At 34.7% G+C, this 18461-nt stretch overlaps 2 protein-coding genes and 1 long non-coding RNA gene across 10 annotated transcripts in view; 1 reads left to right on the top strand and 2 right to left on the bottom strand.

Moving 5' to 3' along the window:
• The first annotated feature begins 367 nt into the window (after positions 1–367).
• Positions 368–12194, top strand: LOC126924815 (hemicentin-2-like). 3 transcript variants are annotated; one of them, XM_050739710.1, is made up of 7 exons: positions 368–2161; positions 4121–4250; positions 8561–8760; positions 9405–9725; positions 10302–10793; positions 10898–11050; positions 11153–12194. In XM_050739710.1, the coding sequence occupies exons 1-7, from the start codon at positions 1795–1797 to the stop codon at positions 11440–11442; spliced, it is 1953 nt and encodes a 650-aa protein (XP_050595667.1). In that variant the 5' UTR covers positions 368–1794; the 3' UTR covers positions 11443–12194. The 3 variants fall into 3 exon arrangements, with proteins under 3 accessions (XP_050595667.1, XP_050595666.1, XP_050595668.1); XM_050739709.1 differs by having other exon boundaries at positions 10898–12194; XM_050739711.1 differs by lacking the exon at positions 368–2161 and adding an exon at positions 2168–2435 and having other exon boundaries at positions 10898–12194.
• LOC126924828 (uncharacterized) lies at positions 2432–3423 on the bottom strand. Its single transcript, XR_007713720.1, has 2 exons — positions 3145–3423; positions 2432–3054 (listed from the first exon to the last, which is right to left on the bottom strand). It is a non-coding gene; the product is annotated as an uncharacterized LOC126924828 (long non-coding RNA).
• Positions 12195–12207: 13 nt separating the features above from the next.
• The window catches only part of LOC126924812 (spectrin beta chain, non-erythrocytic 5), a 57422-nt gene continuing 51168 nt past the window's right edge, over positions 12208–18461 (bottom strand). For 5 of the 6 annotated variants that reach the window (XM_050739691.1, XM_050739689.1, XM_050739688.1 and 2 more), the window contains 8 exons: positions 17615–18393; positions 17173–17541; positions 16643–17062; positions 14610–16566; positions 14392–14520; positions 14238–14312; positions 13999–14039; positions 12208–13686 (listed from right to left, as the gene is read on the bottom strand). In XM_050739691.1, coding sequence (XP_050595648.1) covers positions 13447–13686; positions 13999–14039; positions 14238–14312; positions 14392–14520; positions 14610–16566; positions 16643–17062; positions 17173–17541; positions 17615–18393 — 4010 coding nt within the window. In that variant the 3' untranslated portion in view covers positions 12208–13446. The remainder of the gene's footprint in view (positions 13687–13998; positions 14040–14237; positions 14313–14391; positions 14521–14609; positions 16567–16642; positions 17063–17172; positions 17542–17614; positions 18394–18461) is intronic. The other variant, XM_050739690.1, reaches the window with a different exon arrangement.

The following is an 18461-nucleotide window of genomic DNA, read 5'->3' on the forward strand; positions in this document are numbered from 1 at the left end:
AGACTTGTAATGATCTGTAAGGAGCTTTCTCTTGAAACTTTGTGGAGACAAGTTTGGGGGCCGGGTTGGAAATTGGAGAGGGCGCGGTAATGCTGTTTCTCCCTGGCTAAGCACAAAAATAAAAAGTATATAGAACAAATGGGCGGCTAAACTCGCCGTAGCATGGCATAATGATAACACGCTCGAATAATAAGGATAGCCAACAGAGGAGACAGGGTTGGATACGCACGCGTGGGCCTGCGTTTGGGGCCCGTCTTCCGCTTCCACTCCGATGAACGTTCTGGCTTTAACTCCGGCTCAGTTCCACTACGTGCTTCCAGCATTGTACTCCAACGTCCTAGATACACTCGATTTTACGTCCAGCGGGCTGTTTTCTTTTCTTCCTTCTCAACCATCGCTGCTTCCTGTACGTAATACGTCTATTCTCCTCAAATTATAATACTTAACAACTAATACCTAGCTTCAATAACATTTGGAAAAAAAATTGCGTGTTGTGAAAGTTTAATCGTGTCTAGCGAAGAACTTTGTTATGTGAAATTGTTGGTTCAAAATTTTGATGGTGGTTTATACAGTAATCCCTATTAAAAAAAAACAGAACATTTTAAAATAATGATATACAAGTCTAAAATATGAAAAAAGATTATATCGAGAGTAAAATCTTCAAGTTTGTAAAACTTACTTACGATGATATACAGCTGATTGTTATTGTTGAGTATGGGATGCAGTGGAATTCAATTTTCCGCTACAAATGATAACGAAAGTGATCGAATTATTATAACGTATCAAAGTTTTAATTAGATGAAACATGACTTTGTTTGATCGAGACTATTGTATCTAGGGAAGATCAAAGAAGATTAATTTACTTGAATAAGTTTTGAATTGGTACTTATATTGGTGTTTTGTGGTAGTAAAAAACAGTGTAAAAAATTTAAATTTCATAAGGGATGTGAAAATGTTTTGGTCAACTACCGACGATGGCGCTGCAGGATCTTAGCTGTCACGGAGTTTCCTTCGAATTTCACAACAGCTCACTTCGTCTTATGTTCTTCGACAGAGAGAATCTCGATGTTGATTGTAGATTATTGGATTAACTACGAACATCAACGCCATCTCTGAAACTATAATTTCAAATCTATTTGTTAATTTAAATTAAATGTGACAAGGTTTTAATTTTTTGCAAGCGTCGAATATTTATGTTTTAAATTCCATCGAATCGAAGCGTATAGTGTTTGCAGTGAAACTATTTTATTAAAGAAAAGGAAAGATATCCTAATTTTTTGTTATAAATAATTTTTTTTAATTTAATATGTACAACTAATTGTGAATACGGAAGAAATAACAAAGTGATGTGATTTTACGAACTTTCGAAACAGCTCTCTCATTGTGATTCCTTTGCCGCTAATTTGCTATAACTATTAATAATCGATCTAACAATCGATTATTTCGAAATAACATCGATTGCATCAACGAACTAAAAATTGTAGTTATTTTGTGATATAATTAACAACGAACTTATGTCCACGAAATAAAACAATACAAGTGAACAATTAAAGGAACAATTAATAATTCACCTGAAATTAAAATCGCTAACAGGAACAAGACTAAAGCGTTATTGATAATAAACATCCAAATAATCAATGGAACTTTATAAAATGAAATATACTCTATAAAAAATACACAAGTAAAACAAATAATTTTAATAAATATAATAAATACACAAGAAGTATCTCAACGAAGAAGAATTTTCAAGAAAAACATAATATTCAATTACAAATTAAATTACTACCTTCCAAGATGAAATTCACTTATCTCCAAAGCATCACTGTGATCATATTTCTGATAGTTGTTCGAATTACCGGTGAGCAAAGATTCGCGGAAACTCCAGCCCTGTATCAAGAAGTTTCCTCCGGTGACGATGTACAATTAAGGTGCAGGGTACAGGACAAACGGGGTCAATGTATATGGCAGAAGGACCGGAAACCAGTAGGTATGCATCCGGATAAATACGAATGGGCCAGCGGACGCGGCAGCGATTGCACCCTTCTTATCAGGAGAGCCTCCCTCGATTTCGATGACGGCTACTGGGAGTGTCAAGTCACTTCTGGTGATTTCACGCGACAGGACGCCTTAACTTCTTTACCATCTCGTCTTTTAGTTAGGGGTAAGATTTGGTTGAAGAATTTTTAACAATTTTTGTACATAAATTGGCGGGATTTGATAGTTTGATTAATCGCCGCTAGAGGGATAATACGTAATTCTTATTCTCGCAAGCTTTTAATGATTAAATTTTCTATACAGGGTACCCTAAATAAACCTATTACAAGCTATTTTCTCAGAAATGAATGAAGTTCGAAGCGAGTTTTAGGAGGTAAAAAAAAAGAGGTTAGAACTGTATTTCAATGGAGAATTTCCTTTAAATTGTATTTCAATGGAAGGTGATATATCAATCTCTTTATTATTTGGATAGGTTTTATCAAACTGAATAACATTTACCATTTTTCATTGCATATAGTTATATCAATTGTACTTTCTAGTAATTTCTACGGGAGGAACTTCTTTTGTATGGTTTATAAGATTCATTATATTTTATAATAATTCTTATTTTGTTTTCTTGGATTTTATTATTTACTGTTAGTTTTTTAATATTACTTTCTTATTACTTTTAAAACTATTTTTTAATCTTCTGTATCTACTTCATATATATTTCTAGATAGTTTTTACGCTTTGTTTGAACATACTGTTCTTGTTTATTTGTTTTTGTTACGACTTTCCATGTATCTTTTTTTGTCTATTTCTTGTATGAAGCACCATTTGTTACTTAAGAAAATTGATCTCTAAAATCTCATTGAACGTTCTTTTTTTTCTATATTCACTGAACTCTAATCCCACATAAATAGCGGCACGTTTTACGCTTCCAAAAACCTTCCACTTCACTCTACCGCCATCATCAACCAAATTTCCATGACCTGCACCAGACCAAGAATTTTTTCATCCACTCGAGAGCCGATCTTCGATACCAGCCTGCATCTGTACCATATCACCATCTTAAGATATCTAGAAAAAAGATATGGGAACAGGTTGCCCAGTTTTTCTAACGAAAATTCATCTCTAAGAAAACACTTAAAAATCTTGAAATTTATCAACCCAGTAATCCAATTTCCACTGAGATTCCACGGTCAGGATTACCGCTTTAGATGGATCGCATATTAATGTACATATGTAATATGTTTAAATTAAGAAATCAACAGAGGCTACTTAACGATCTGCACACAACGTTCCACGAAACGTTAAATCGTTAAATAAGTGTGTACACTTAGTTTTAACGGAACGTTGGGTTTTTACGTCAGCCTGACAGGTATCGCTTTCCACAAACGTGAATGATCCTCGACGAATCGTACAAGTGGCTAATCAGATTCTGACGCCTCCTCGAATGGAACGATGCAGATTTGGCGGTGCAATTTAAAATTCGCTAAACGCGGGCAGCAGTGTGATGCAACGTGAACCAGTCGTTCCGTTCTACTTTCCTCTTAGCAGCTTGGATTTTTGCAACAACCGCTTTAACGAAAATATTCTGTAGAATAGAATAACTCGACCTGCATAGGATATTTCGATAATCATAGTATAGTCGACAAGGGGGTGAATCTAGGTGAAAGAATAAATCTATAATAAATGTATAAATGTATAAATTGTTTTCATATGAGGATTTGTTCTCGAGAGAGTCGACTTTACAAATTTGTCTAGTATACGTGAAGCAGGAGCTAAAATAAGCCAAAAGTGCAGAATAAAATCCGTTTAAGGGTTGGTTTTTAAGAAATTAATGTTTGGAATATGTTCAAATTTTCTTTCACTTTCACGCACAACTGTAGAATATTTAGTAGATAACATAAATTTCTATTCAAGTTCTATTTCTTTAGTTATATTAATAAAACTATAAATTTGCATAAACATGTATAGTGTACTTATTGCAAGTTATAAAGAATATTCTTTTATTTGATATTAATGTGCTAGGGAAAGTAAAATGAAAGTGGATAATTTGATTTAATTGCAATTATGAATGAAAATAAAAAAATTGAAAGTTTCTCTCTTATTTCCGTTATTATTAAATGTCAATGTATTTCAGTAAAACCCCGCAAACCACGCTTGGAATATGGAGGGACGATTTTAAACTCCGCCCTAACTCTAAGGGAAGGCCAGGAAGTTACCATTTCCTGCGTATCAAGATATGGAAACCCACCAGCGCTTATCAAATGGTGAGTTCAGTTAATTACTCCACTATAAGGGTAAACCTAGCCCAAACCTGCATAATCGTTAGTAGAGCATACATGTTTCCTACAGTAGCATTTTATATCTCTTATTTCATTTGACAGATCTTATATTCTCTATTCCATATCTAATATAGGTACACAATCCTGTCTTTCCATCATTTTGCTATCCCACAAGATGAGATTCGTCTGCCACAAATTTTCCATGAAAAATCCATCATTATATATTACAGTCAAAAGATTCTTGTGAAATCATTAAAAAAAATCGCCTTTTAATTACTAAGTAAAATTACTAAAATTAATAATTTGATTAAAAAATGGTGCAAGACTGTATTCTTTTCAATTCACTTCTGGTTCTCTGGCTACATTCATTCCAATTGTACACAGCAACAAAACACTTGTGCAACGGTACTGGCTATATCCTATCGTTTTTGCAACGACTTTCGTTTCAAGGTATGCTAACTGTAGGCGAAATTACGTTGTTACTTTTTAAATCTAAATAAAATGTTAACCACAAATCTAATAACAGAAATGAACACTTTATAAAAAGCAAAAATGAGGTCATTCCGCGTCAAATTGGTCAGTTTTTTTGTCAGTGTCATGGACCTTACTTAAAATGAAATATGACGTAGTTTATATAAAATTAGGAAGACTTTATGTCATCACACTTAGGAATTTTTATTTCAAAAATTATTTGTCCAACCGAGTTGCTTCTTTTTTAGCTTCAATGTAAAAAGTCCGACATATTCAAATCAATTTTTCTTTTACAGTGAAAGATTAATTTTATAATATTGAAAATTATAAACAATATCTTAGTTCATAAATTTCTTCTTGAAAATCAGGGGTCTAAAACTTCAAAAGAAATGCGACCACGTTCCTGGAAGTTTCAGCTATAAAACAAATCCCTTTTTAAAGTGGAATTATCTAATGTAATTCAATGTTATTTATTGGGAATACTCCAATTGGCATTGACAAAAAGAATCCCCTAAAAAGTTTCCTCGTTTATACAACTAGACACTGACGTATACTTTGTATTTGCAGATTCTCTGGTTTCATGAAAACAGTGTTTTGCTAAGAGATAAAAAGTGCGGTTCACAAAGGCTATAGACGAGGCAAGAACCCATAACGCGGTGTTTACGCAGCGGAGAGGTTTGCTAGCAGCTTCTTTTTTCACGTCATGGTCTAGTGATCAGCTAGCCACACCTCATCTAAATTCTTATAACATAAAACTCACTTCTGTACCGATCATCATGTTCGCATGAGCGGCGTTACAATTTCCACGATCGCCTGGCAGCCGTGAATGCACGTGTTACGCGATGTAAACACATCCGCGGAACGTTTTAATCTGATCTTCAAACGATATATAATCCTAATTGCGAATTTAAGTCGCTACTTTCATTTTGTGCCTTTGGTATAGTCGTTGAAGTTATAAATGAGATTAATATGTATTGTTCAATTTAGTCCACATTTGATCAATTCACGATTTAATTTACTAGATTGTCCCAAAAGTTTCTTTCGTTTTATAAGGAAATAATAGATACACAACGATTGTTCATTTTATATTATTTTACCGAATTATGTATGATCCATTTTGTTCTATTGGAACAACGGACCATACATAATAATATTTGTAATTTACAGGACAAAAGAGCGATTGTAAAAAGTTTTTTAAATATAGAATATTTTTAGATTTTTGTTTCAAATCTTTTAAATTTATTTTTGGTCATTTATAATGAAAGAATTCACAACGAACAATGAATAAATATATTATATACTATAGAATTAGATGACTGTCGATAATATGGTAAAAATATTTAGTACAAAAGTAAGATACTAAAATTAATAGCGTATCAATTTGAAACTTTCTTCCATCCGTAACTGCATATTAATTCCGGTACACTGAATTTTATAGCACGATTATTTCCTGCGTGAAATTAGAAATCTGTTGATTCTTTCAAATTGAGAAACAGATTAATTAATTGCATTTAGGTATTTGAGAAGTTTATTCTTTTTTATCTCTAAAAATAAAACGGATATTTTGTGGCCGAAAATTTCATCGCTATAGATCGTTAATCGCTTAGTTAGAAAGCGCAAACGATTTAAGTTAGACGAGGAAGTGGTACGAGTGGGGGACAAGTTTCACTGGTAATTGTCCGTGAATCGGATTCGATCCGTTTCATTTTTCACGGAATTCTATCTCTCGAACGATTAACGTTTATTTCAAGAATTGTAAAGAATGATTTCTCTCTTCGCTGGAAATCATTTCATAAAATAAAAAACAGGTAAAAAGAATTCTGCCTCTAAGCTAGCGGCAAATTAAATTATCAACAAATTATACTAAAATAGAATATTCCCTGTACAGATTTTTTGTTTAAGTAGAAAGATTTAAGAACAAAAATTAAGTAGACGATTGCTATCACATTTCAAGATGTAATACTTCACGGGATAATAATATGAAGAAATATATAAATATATCTAAACTAAAAGTAAAGTATTGTAATATTTAATAGATAAGACAAATCTCTATTTAGGTTTCACTTCCTCCATTCGTTTAATCATTTTGGTAAAAATATGAATTTCCATATACATCCGCGGTATGAATAGTAAATTTTCACTCAAATCAATCCATAGCCGGAGCATTTCACTATTCTATGTATTTTTTATGTCTTCAGTGTCATCAGTGCTTGTAAAAGAGCAACTCACAGGAAAGAGACTCGGAACAGTGAATTTCACTTACGTATACCGGTGTATTCTTTTCCCATTCGTTGGAAACGAATCGAATGTGGAACGAAGAGAGCCAGAACAGTTCCTAATTTCACACTTGGTCTTGCGTTCGTAGAAATGATGCCGGCCGTTGCAACGGGGCGAGGCAGCAGCGACTCTTTTTACAGCCTTTAATAGGCACGCTGTCTAAATAATTCGTCGTTTCTCATATTTTTTCCTTTTACTCTTTGTCTCTTCCTCTTTGCTCCATTTCGCTGAAGATGCAACGGCAAGCGTAATTATGCAGATTGTAGCCATAGAAGCGGAGAAACTGGCCGCGGGCATAGTCTCCCCGTGAATCACTCTAGAAAGGGTATAAACCTTGAATATCGGTATTCGTGGGAAATTACTAAACCGCTTTCCGGAAACTTGGGCGTAACGGCTGTTGCGATTAGGATGGAGCAGTGACGATATTTTCTACCTGCAATTGTAGAAATTTTGTTAGAATATATCGCAAGTTTTGTAGATAATTGAGTTCGAAAATTTTTAGCCGATTGGTAAGATTGTAATTCACTTTTTTTTTTTTGTTTATGGTTGTGGAAGTTCTTCCAAGTATTTTGTACCGAAGAATAAGTATATTAAAGAATTAATTTGTAGTTATTCAGAAAACTATTATTTGTTTGTTTAGCATTCAATTAGGAGTTTCAGTCAATGAAATAGTTTTGATGTTACCCTTAGAGTTTTATACTAATAATTGATCATCATTAATAATGAACTTTTTAATTAATAATTGATCATCTTTAATAATGAACTCTAGTTAATGTTTCTTTGTAACACCTATATTATTCTGTGATACATTTTTATTCATGCCAAATATAAAGTAGCTAAATCCAACGTAAGAACAATCTTCAAATATATTAAAAATATTTAAATAATAAGATATCAAATATACTTATGGAACCAACAATAAGCTGATAGATGGGTATTAAACATATGACTGAAACCAAGCATTAGCTTGATAATTAGCTTTAGTAAACAGCAGAAGGATTAAAAACAAGCTAATGAACAATATTGGAGTTCTAGTTATACTGCGGTAGATATGCAGTATGAATACATCATTCATTCTCCATAAGTATATGAGAATATCCTTGACTTACTTTCAGTACATGTGAATCTTAGCAAATATAACAATTCACCCTATCTATTTTAGAATTAACATATATAAAACATAGGTGTATGTATACTATCGAAAAGTTTAAAATCACTACATACTCCACATAATTTAAGAATTTAAGAAAAAAAAGACCAACTTAGAATTGGAATTCTGTTACCATAGCAAATCCTTTAGCCAAAAATTTATCAAGATGAAGAATAATTTTCAATTAGTAGTAAAATTAACTTTGACTATTTCCTAGCATAAAGAGTAAACCTTGATTTACATTAATTTTAATATTAATAAAGATGTAATGTTAAAATTGTTAGAAAATTGAGAAATATGTAGCTGCGTCTAAAAAAAATAATTTCAAACTTTTACCCTTAGTGTATATTTATTATAAAAAAAACTTTTTAATATCAATTGTTTGTCCTTTACACAGGTACATAGGAGGGGATGAAGTAGAACCATTAAGGGAGCAAACAAACGCGACAGAAGTGGATAGTCCGAAAACCTGGGCAGCCCACAGCCTCCTCCGTGTCCGTGGACAAAGGGAAAACCATGGTCTGCCGATTCGGTGCATCACGATGCATCCATCCAGCGTTGTTCCAACATCTGCGGAAACACGACTGGATGTGCATTGTATGTATATTCCACGTACTTTTGTACAACCGATATTAGACAAGTTTCTATCAATGCAGAATAGAAACAATCGTAGTATTTGCAATTCACGCTACACTTCACTTTTGACCACTCCAGTGAATACACATCAGAACCCTATGGCAGATGATAATCTTTCCTTTCATAAAGTAGAAATCTAATATTAGATCTGAATTTCTAATGATTGCAGTTAGGTAGATGATTTGACCAGTTTCTATTTGTAAGAGTACCCTGTTTGGAAAGTAGCAATGTTTTGGCGTAAGATATTAGAAAAATGGTCATTTCTGTAACTTATGAGTTGGGATTTTTCCTTCTTTATATAAAATTGTCGAGAAACGATCATTGCAAGGTTTCAGATTTTCTGTATAGCACATATTTTCGAAGATAAATGCGTTAAAACTTCTTTTAAAATTGGGATATGTTTCTTAGAATTGGGATTACATCTCAAATTTCTTACGATCCTAATTCTTTTTATAGGAAAGACTAAAAATAATTCTTTGAATAATCATCTACTAAATCTTCAACTTTTATCCAAAAGTATTTAAAAATTGATTATATTAATTGTGCCCCATTAAAGGAAAAACAATGTTCAACCATTACTAAATTATATGTATATCAAATTTTAGACTCCCCAGATGTAAGAATAGAAACGAAGCCCCGACTCCTGGTGGCGGCACTGGAGGATTCGGCCAGCTTTATGAGCCTGAAATGCTTCGCGGATGGCAATCCCAGCGGAACGATCAAGTGGTTCAAGGATACAACTCCCATCGCGGTAACAAGCAACGTGGTGGCGTTGATGCTAAACAGAACGCAGCAGAACGGCACGATGACCGGCTCCGAGTTGAGATTCGAGCCGGTCAAGAGAAACGATGCCGGTCTCTATTCTTGCAAGGCGGTCAACGTTATCGGTGAAAGCACCGCGGCTAACTATAGACTGGACGTACAATGTTAGTGCGACTTTTACCATGATACTTATTTCTTTTTTCTTCTTTTTCTTTTACGAACAACAACCATCGTGATCAACAACGAGAACACGTCAATTTGGCTACTTTCCTCGCCTAATTATGCTGCACTTTTGTCCTAAGCGCTTTTCAAACAGAGAAACAGTTGGATAGAATAATGGCAGTTGTGTGCTCATTGACATGAACGTCCATTTGTCATTTATTAGCGGTAGCGTTACGGTTTGCTTTATATAATAGTTATTGGGTTTCTCCTTGTGACGAATTGTGGCTTCTTTTCTAGACCACTGTAGTCTCCTTTCATTCAGAATAATTATTTCTTTAATCCTCCCGACACTAGAGCGACGATATTATTTGTTGCTGGATATTTTTCCGATACCACTGAGACCTATGATATACAATGCCATGACAAATGGAAGTACATTTTCTATTTAAAAAAAATATTATGAATAATGTACCCGTTTTGCAAATTTGAAGAATCTTATTATATTACTGTAATTATTCTTGATTGATAGTGATCACCATCAATTACCTTCAAATCTTATTTAAGTCTTCTATTTTTAGATGGTCCCAGATTAAAATCAGAAGATCCTACTTACAACGATACCGCGCAAAAATTTGAAGAAACGACTTTGCTTGGTACAAGCTTGGAACCCTTCGAGTGTATAGATTTTGAAGCAAATCCTCCGCCTCAATATCGATGGGTGCATCTTCGTGGTGGCGTGACGGAGACCATTGAGAATCCGCTGCAGACCAAAGACGGTGGAAAACGTTTACATTTGAAGAACGTGATGTGGTCCGACGAAGGGGAATATCGATGCGTGGCATTCAATGTGATCAACGGAGTGCGGAGAGAAATGCCCAGCGAGGCTCGTTACGTGCTCCACGTAACCGGACCGCCTGAGATACAGGCGAGGCCGTCTTCCGGTGGAAAGGGCATTTACGAGTCACTAGGATGGGCCGGAGAACCGGAACACACTTTGAAGTCTCGCTTTTGTTCGAGACCTCCGCCTAGACTCGTTGCTTGGCAATGGGGAAGCTCGCATATCAGAGCTGGCGAGTATCAAAATATGTTTGTTAATGATGGAGCTTTCTAAAAAAAAGGTTTATAGCTGCAGCATATGTTTTTTAGCCAAATAGACAATTTCTTTTTTTTCTAGGCGAGAGTATTCATCCAAAATACGAAGCATTATCATTAGAGCATATCAAGGAAAACGATATGCCAACTAATTGCTACTGGGCGAAGCTAATGATCAAGGATCTTCAAATAGAGGACGCTAGAATATACACCCTCTTAGTAGAAAGCGAAAAGGGTAGAGATTCCACTAATATCAAACTAACTATTCGTGACCCAACGGAGATGAGAGTAATTGCAGCAGCAGCTGCAGTAGGGTTATTGTTTCTTCTCCTTCTAGTATCCATTGCTGTATATTCAATGTTAAGGTTGAAGAATAGAAGATATCGTCGAGAAGAAGATGGTAGCATTGCTGCAGATGCATTATATAGCAATACACCTACAGCAGAGAGACAGAAGAATGTGAACTCATCTCAAAATAAAGCGTATGTGAGAAAGACGAACACGGAGGGTGGATTGGCTGTTACGTATGATTATGACCAGATCACGAAGCAGGTGCGCGCCATGAGCCCAGAAGCACTGAAAGTCAGGCGAGCACCAGCTGTTCTTCAACCGCCAACCATTGTATAACTGTTGATATGCTCATTGCCATGACAATCGTCGATGACTGACGGTGAACTATTCTATTGTGACTTATCTGTTACTGACCATATTGTGTAGATCCGTCTTCACTAAAAACAGATCATATTTTGTATTACTTGATTGAAAATTGGAATAGTAGAATTCATAGACCTTCTATGGTAATGCTACAGAATCAAATAAAATTCAATAGGTGTGATAATTTCATAACAAATGATATTAACTGTGAGTACTTGAGAATTTTCTATTTTATTAATTGGAAATTGAATTATTTGTTGTTGCTACTATTGTTACATTTTAGATTGATTTTAAGCTTTATTAATGTAATTTTGTAATAAGTAGATACTAGATTTGTAATATTGTTTATGCAACATAAATGCATTTTTATATCAATATACTGGAATTATATTTTTAGTATTCGCGTGACTGATCTCGTTGTTAAACATCGTTTCCCTTGTTACATACTCAGAGTCTTACATCGATACTTATTTTTGCGACGATATGTTTGTGTAAAAAAGAATGCCAAATAATAAATATATGTACATATTAGATAATTACGTAAAGAAAATGCTACTTAGTGCTATAGGAAATACTTAGCTAATTTTAATAGTACTGTATATGATGAATCTTGCACTATAAAGTAACATTGTGTTCAGTGCAATAATGCAGCATTGCATCACATTAATTTAGTATAATGCATTGTTAATTCCAAAGCGTAATATTAAAAGATATTATAGTGAATTTTAAAGAAATAGATTTTGGGATTTTAAATATATCATTTATTAATTTAAATTTCTCCTTTATTTATTTAATATCTTTTAAACTTTCGATCATTGACATCTTGGTGCAAAATAAGATGTCCTACATAACTATGAAATAGCATTGACGAACCTACATAATATATAATCAATCTTTATGTAGCATTAAATACATTTTACACATTGTAATATTTCATCATAAAAAAGAAAAGATATTTATAATCGGTAATCTTCGAGAACGTATAATTTTTCCGTTTTTCTAAAAAAAATATGATATGTATACATATCTCTGGTATTTTAATTACATTATAAATTCATTGGTCCCGAACAGGCGTTTCCAAATATATAAGTATTTGCAATACATATATTACTGACATCTATAAAACTTAAACCTTACATTATTCGCGCAAATGCATATTCCTCTTCCATACACTTCAACTTTCCTCTTAAAGTCAGGTACACTTTAAATAAATTCAGTAACATTCATTGCGTGTAAGGTGTAATTCTAACATATTTCTTTTCTTTGTAGCTTTACGGTGCATCTAAAGAAATCAACGAAACAATTGAACGATCGTAATAACTCTAATAAATTTCCATAAAATCCATATGGTGCATAGTAGATTTTTCAAAAATGGAGGATCTTTGTATAACAATGATACTTTAAAACTTATTTGTCCAACAGTCACTTTTCCTTCTCTTTTTAATATTTTTTTTAATCCCTGACATATCAGACATATTTGCACATTTCAACGCAAGTAAAAAAGAAAAATAATAGAAAAATGCAAGTTCTCCATATATGTATATTTCATACATTCTATATTGACTTTAACATTTGAGTTGAACATGCCACAGAACTTCTTAGAAGTTATCGTTGTAATGTATACTTCTTTAATATCAGGGATTCATTCAGATATATTGTTCTCAAAATTAGGTCAAATTGTAACTTCATATACTATTAGAGTCAAATATTCTCTTCATTCGTGTTATGGTTTCTATATAGCTTTCTTTTTATACATGATCAACTCAATGTATTATAACGTGAACGATAAAGTTTAATTTGTATAGTACACAAAAATATATATAATTTACAGGAATCCTCTCATGTATCATGCTATAAAAATAGCACGTACACGTGTCTTTTCTGACTCGAAGGAGCTTAATCTCGGTTTTGTTCCATAAAAACTTGTACGCTCGTTACAGACATGTTCTGTATGCGTAAATATTGTCATCAATAGGATTACGATTGAGGTTTCTTGCGTCTACCAAATAGATTACTTAGAACAGAGCTTCGTTTGTAATCGCGGTCCTTGCGATTATTTCCTACGCTATGTTCACTTTCTGATCCACTTTCGCTAGTTCTTCTACTTTCCACGTTCGTGAGGGGTTGAGAATTTTGTGGAACTGCTGGAGGAGGCACATATGATGGCGGTAGAGAAACTGGTCTACCTGTGAAGGTTGAGTTATTCTGTTGCACACCCTATAACAAATAAAAATATGTTTTAAGATTTAAATTCTGAATTTGGTATCTTAAATCTTTCTTTATTCCTAACTTTATCTCCTTTTCTTCTTTTATTTCTATAGTCCTATCAACTGAATAAGGAAGATAAATGAACAGTAATGGACTAATAACTGCTTTGTAAGGATCTAATTAATTTTAATTGGTAAACACGTTTGAGTTTTGTATAAGATACTTTATGAATATTCTTATCAAGAAGCCAATAATTTAGTTATAAAAGAATTTATAATACTGGCTTCATGTTGATTTCATGTTATTTAAATATATAATTACCTCTCTGGATCTTGTGATTCCATAAGAAACATTTCCATAAGCTGTAATAGAAAATAATATTTATTATTTTTCTGTTAAGATGACTCTGTTAATCTTATGCAATTATTGACGCAGAAAACTTTTATTTTAAATAGATATTATTAGGAAGACAATTTAGGATAGATAAAAACACACAAAATTGGAAGGTTGAACAAAACATGCAAGAATGATGCGTTGACAAACAATTAACAACGACTAACCAGGATCATGAGGAACACTCCACTGAGCTATTCTGGTTGGTGGAGGGGCACTTGATGGCAAGGGAGGTGCTAATTCTACAAAATAACGACATACAATGAAAACAAGGGATCTCCTACGCATACGTAAATATAATTATGAGGGTTTCCTAAGTACCTTGTGAAGTATTAAGATCTGCACTACTTTGTCTATGCCAGGTTGCAGTCGATGAATACTGACTGGAACCGTTATGATTCAAGGTTGCGCTACGTTGTTGATAAAAACTGGATCTTCCTTGTTCTATGTCTGCAAAACCACAAGAATATCATATTCCAATTACTATTTCATATTTTTCTAATCAACTCATTCAAAGAAAATGTATTAAATTAATATACCATCGCGTCTGTATTGAGGAATAGCTTCTGAACTAGGTGATCGCATTGGAATAGGAGGTGGTGCTCCTCTTGGAGGAATAGGTGGTTTATCTCCAGAATTTGATTGATACTGGTCCCTCTGACTTGCTAGTTGCTCTTGTTGTATCATTTGTTGCTGCTGTGCAAGCAATTGTAGCTGTCTGTGCATTTGCAAGAACTGTGTTTGGGTCTGAGGTGATTCGTTTCTTTGCGAAGCTATGAACTCAGCACTACTCTGTGATTCACGTTTCTGTTGATTTTGCCTATGCATCTGGAGGAATTCAATCTGCACGTTGCTTGCAGAGTGTTGATTCGGTACATCGCGTCTAATTACAGAATTCTTTCGTTCCAGTTCAGGAGTCGAAGCGTGACTGCTACTAGTTGAAACATTATCATCAGTATGTTCTATAGACACATTCTGCAACCTCTCTAAACTTTCCTTTTGCGATTCGTCGTAACTTAACAATTGCATACTGGGAGGTAACTTGGCGTGGAATGATATCTTGTTCACCCAGTCTTCCATTTCTTGTTGACTTGGTGCCAAGAACAAAAATTCTGATCCATCTGTACATTTCAACCTGAACACGTTTTTCTTCTTGGTATAGTCATCTGCTTTCTCACATATGGCATTGAAGATGGTGATAGGAGCAGTGGCTGCCTTGCTCAGTGAAAAATCTTCCATATCTTTGAAGAAACACAGAAGTTGTCCACATAATACAGTATAGTATTGTTTCCAGGAACGCACTGCTGCCTTCTTGCCAGCACTTTGAAGCTCATGTTTCCTCTCTAACAAACCTTGAATCTCTACTGGTGGAAGAGCGTCCATATTCTCCATCCTTTGAAGTTTTCTGAAGCTCTGAGTCCTCCTTCTGGTCGTGAAACTGGGCGTTCTCTTCGGTTTCTTTGTATCTACCTTCATGCTCTCTGCTCTTTTAATGTCAGGAGTCGTTCTTCTCAATTTTTCACCAAATACATGTGATAGTCCATGTGATTTTTGAGGCGTTGAGTCTAGGCCTTCAGCTGCAGTAGAAGTTTTTAATGGTGATAATTTGTTAATAGACTCGTGTTCATCGGACGTTCCATTGATTTCATCGTGCACAGTACGGTGTGGACTATCTAGTAGTCTTCTTCGTTCTTCCTCGCGTTTCCTTTCTTCCGTTATTCTTTGTACCTCCTTCCGTTTTCGTTCTTCTAAACGAGCACGCTCTATTCTTTCTTTCTCTGCCTGTCTGGCTGCCATCTCTGCCTCTTGTTGCTTCTGGAACGCCTTTTCCAACATAGTTATGCGTCTAAGTGCATTAAACCTCTCTTCTTGAGCTTCGATAGTCTTCTCAAAGTCTTCATGCTTTCTTATGAATTCCTCCACCTGTGAAATACTTTCTCCCAGTTTCCCATCATTCAACATTGGCTCCCTACTCACTATCCAGTTCTCCAGTGTCTCTGCTTCTCGTTTGAACAACTGGGTATCCAGATTCTGTTCATAGATGTGTCTTCTTTGCTCCCAAGTGTCTTTCAAGAGCTGTTGTCTGTGTTGTAGGACAGATATCTTATCTTCTATTTCCTTTGCCAAGAAATGACCTTCTTCTATCAATTCCTGACCCGTTTTGTAAAATTTTTCAAAGGCTTCATTGCGTGTTTCAATTTCTGCTTTGTACTCGTTGTGCCTCAATATCAGTGCTTCTGCACCTGGCACGTCACGAGCCAATTCAGGGGCGGTTACTTTGGCTACCATCTCATTTATCCATGATATCAGGTCTCTGTATTCACCCAAGTATGTCTGCAGTTGTTCCGCTTGGGCTAACTTGCTCCTCCTTTGAGCTGCTTTCTCTAGTAATTCATTCCAGGTTGCTTCAGCTTCTTGGTGCTTCACTTCTATATGCGAACGAGCATCTGGGAATAATTCAATTAATCTCGAAGCCTCATCCATTAGCAGTTCAACCTAAAAACAATATTGTTTCAATTAATATATGATAAATTATAATTTATCTCATAATGAACATATATTTATAATATACCTGTTCTTTAACAGCACCCAAATCCGTTTCGAATCCTTGATGTTTCCTTACCAAAGCTTGAATCGTTTCTAGATCATGACCATAACCATCGGAACTGAGAGTAGTTTCTTTTTCTTGAATCCACGAAATAGTTTCATCCGCAGTTCTGTCGAACATGTGCACCTGTTTTGCTCCAGCTAGTGCATCTTGTCGTGCATGCGCTAATTCCTTCAGATCTTCCCATTGTTGTTTGGTCTCATCGATTTTTGCCAATATTTTAGCTTTCTCTGGATTATTTTCCTCTATTAATTTTTGTCCTTCATCCAGTACTGCTGATACTCGACTTTCGCTCGTTGTTAAACCGGCTAAAAAGTTGTCAAATATCTGAATGAGAAGCTCAACGTGTTCTACGTCACAACCGTAATCTTCCGAGGCTGCAACCTATAGAATAAATTAATTTTATTTATTTCAATATTAATAGAATTAATCCTAGCTTAAGTTAGACTATCCTAGAAGGACAATATATGTAGGTTTTTCGATGAGGAACTTACAGTTGTCTGATCTCCAATCCATTCAATTACTTCATCTGCTTGTCTGATGAACTTAAAGAACTTCTCGCTCTCACGCAATCTCTGAGATCGATACTCTTTCAATTTCTGCAATTCTTTGAACTTCTGTTCGATCTCTGATTGTTTTTGTGTAATGTTCTTGCTATCAAAATGATGTCTATCTATCAAACCGTGTGAAAGTTTCTTTAAGTTCCCAATAGTGTTTTCAAAGCCAATTAAGTCTCGTTCTATCTCTTCCAGTTTCTTCAACAGAGACTGAACAGAATCTTCGTCTTTTCCATAGTCTGTGGCAGTTAGTTGTGGATGTTTCTCTTTTATCCATTGCTCTGCTTCTGCTGCTTCAGCATAGAACTAAAAGGACAAAGACACTATAAACTTCTGTATAGTAAATTTAATTAATTCAAGTTATTCAAATAATTCTTACCATCTGTGACTCAACAGCATCAAGCAGACGCAGTTTTCTAACGCTAGCTAAATCTTTGAGATGCGATAATTTATCTTGCAATTCTTGTGACAATTTTTCAATCTTTTCTGAAGCAAAATGGCCACTTCTCACCATAATCGTAGCTCTGCTTACCAAAGATGCAACTACAGGTTCTCTGGAAATTAATTCCGCCTCTAGAGCATGATGTTTCTTCTGTAACCGCTGCACGGTAGTTAGAGAACTTCCTAGATCACTGCTAGCAGCCAGAGGTTCTTTTTCAGACAACCAATGCATCTCATCTTCAACATCCCTCGTAAATTGATGCAGTAATTTAGCATCTTCCAAATTGTCCCTTCTTATCTGTATTGGTTCTTGCAAACTATGGTATCTATTTATTATAGCCATCGCCCTTTCTTGTATCTCGTCACACATGAAATGATTTGACTTCTGGAAACTCGTTGCTGTCTCTTTAATTGATTCACAAGCTTCGTTGTGGCCCAGAACATCATTTTCCAAATTCGTATGTCTCTTTAATAAGTTAGCTACACTGGATAAGTCTTTCCCATGGTCCTCTGACTGCAATTGAGTTTCCACTTCATCCATCCATGCCTCAAATTCGTCCAAACTTCGCCTGAAGAGCAAAGCTTGGTAAGCATCGTTTAATCTGTTCTTCTTTAGTTCACTGGTTTCTTGGAGTAAACGCCATTCTGCTTCTAACTCGTCTAGACGTTCTTGAATGCTCTTTGATGCATAATGCTTCTCCTCAATTAGTGATTCACCTGATAGAAAAATTAGTAAAAATTATTAAACAAGACAGTTGTAGCTGCAATTTTAAAAATACACTGTG

The sequence above is a fragment of the Bombus affinis genome, chromosome 15 (assembly GCF_024516045.1).
Source record: "Bombus affinis isolate iyBomAffi1 chromosome 15, iyBomAffi1.2, whole genome shotgun sequence".
NCBI lineage: Eukaryota > Metazoa > Arthropoda > Insecta > Hymenoptera > Apidae > Bombus > Bombus affinis.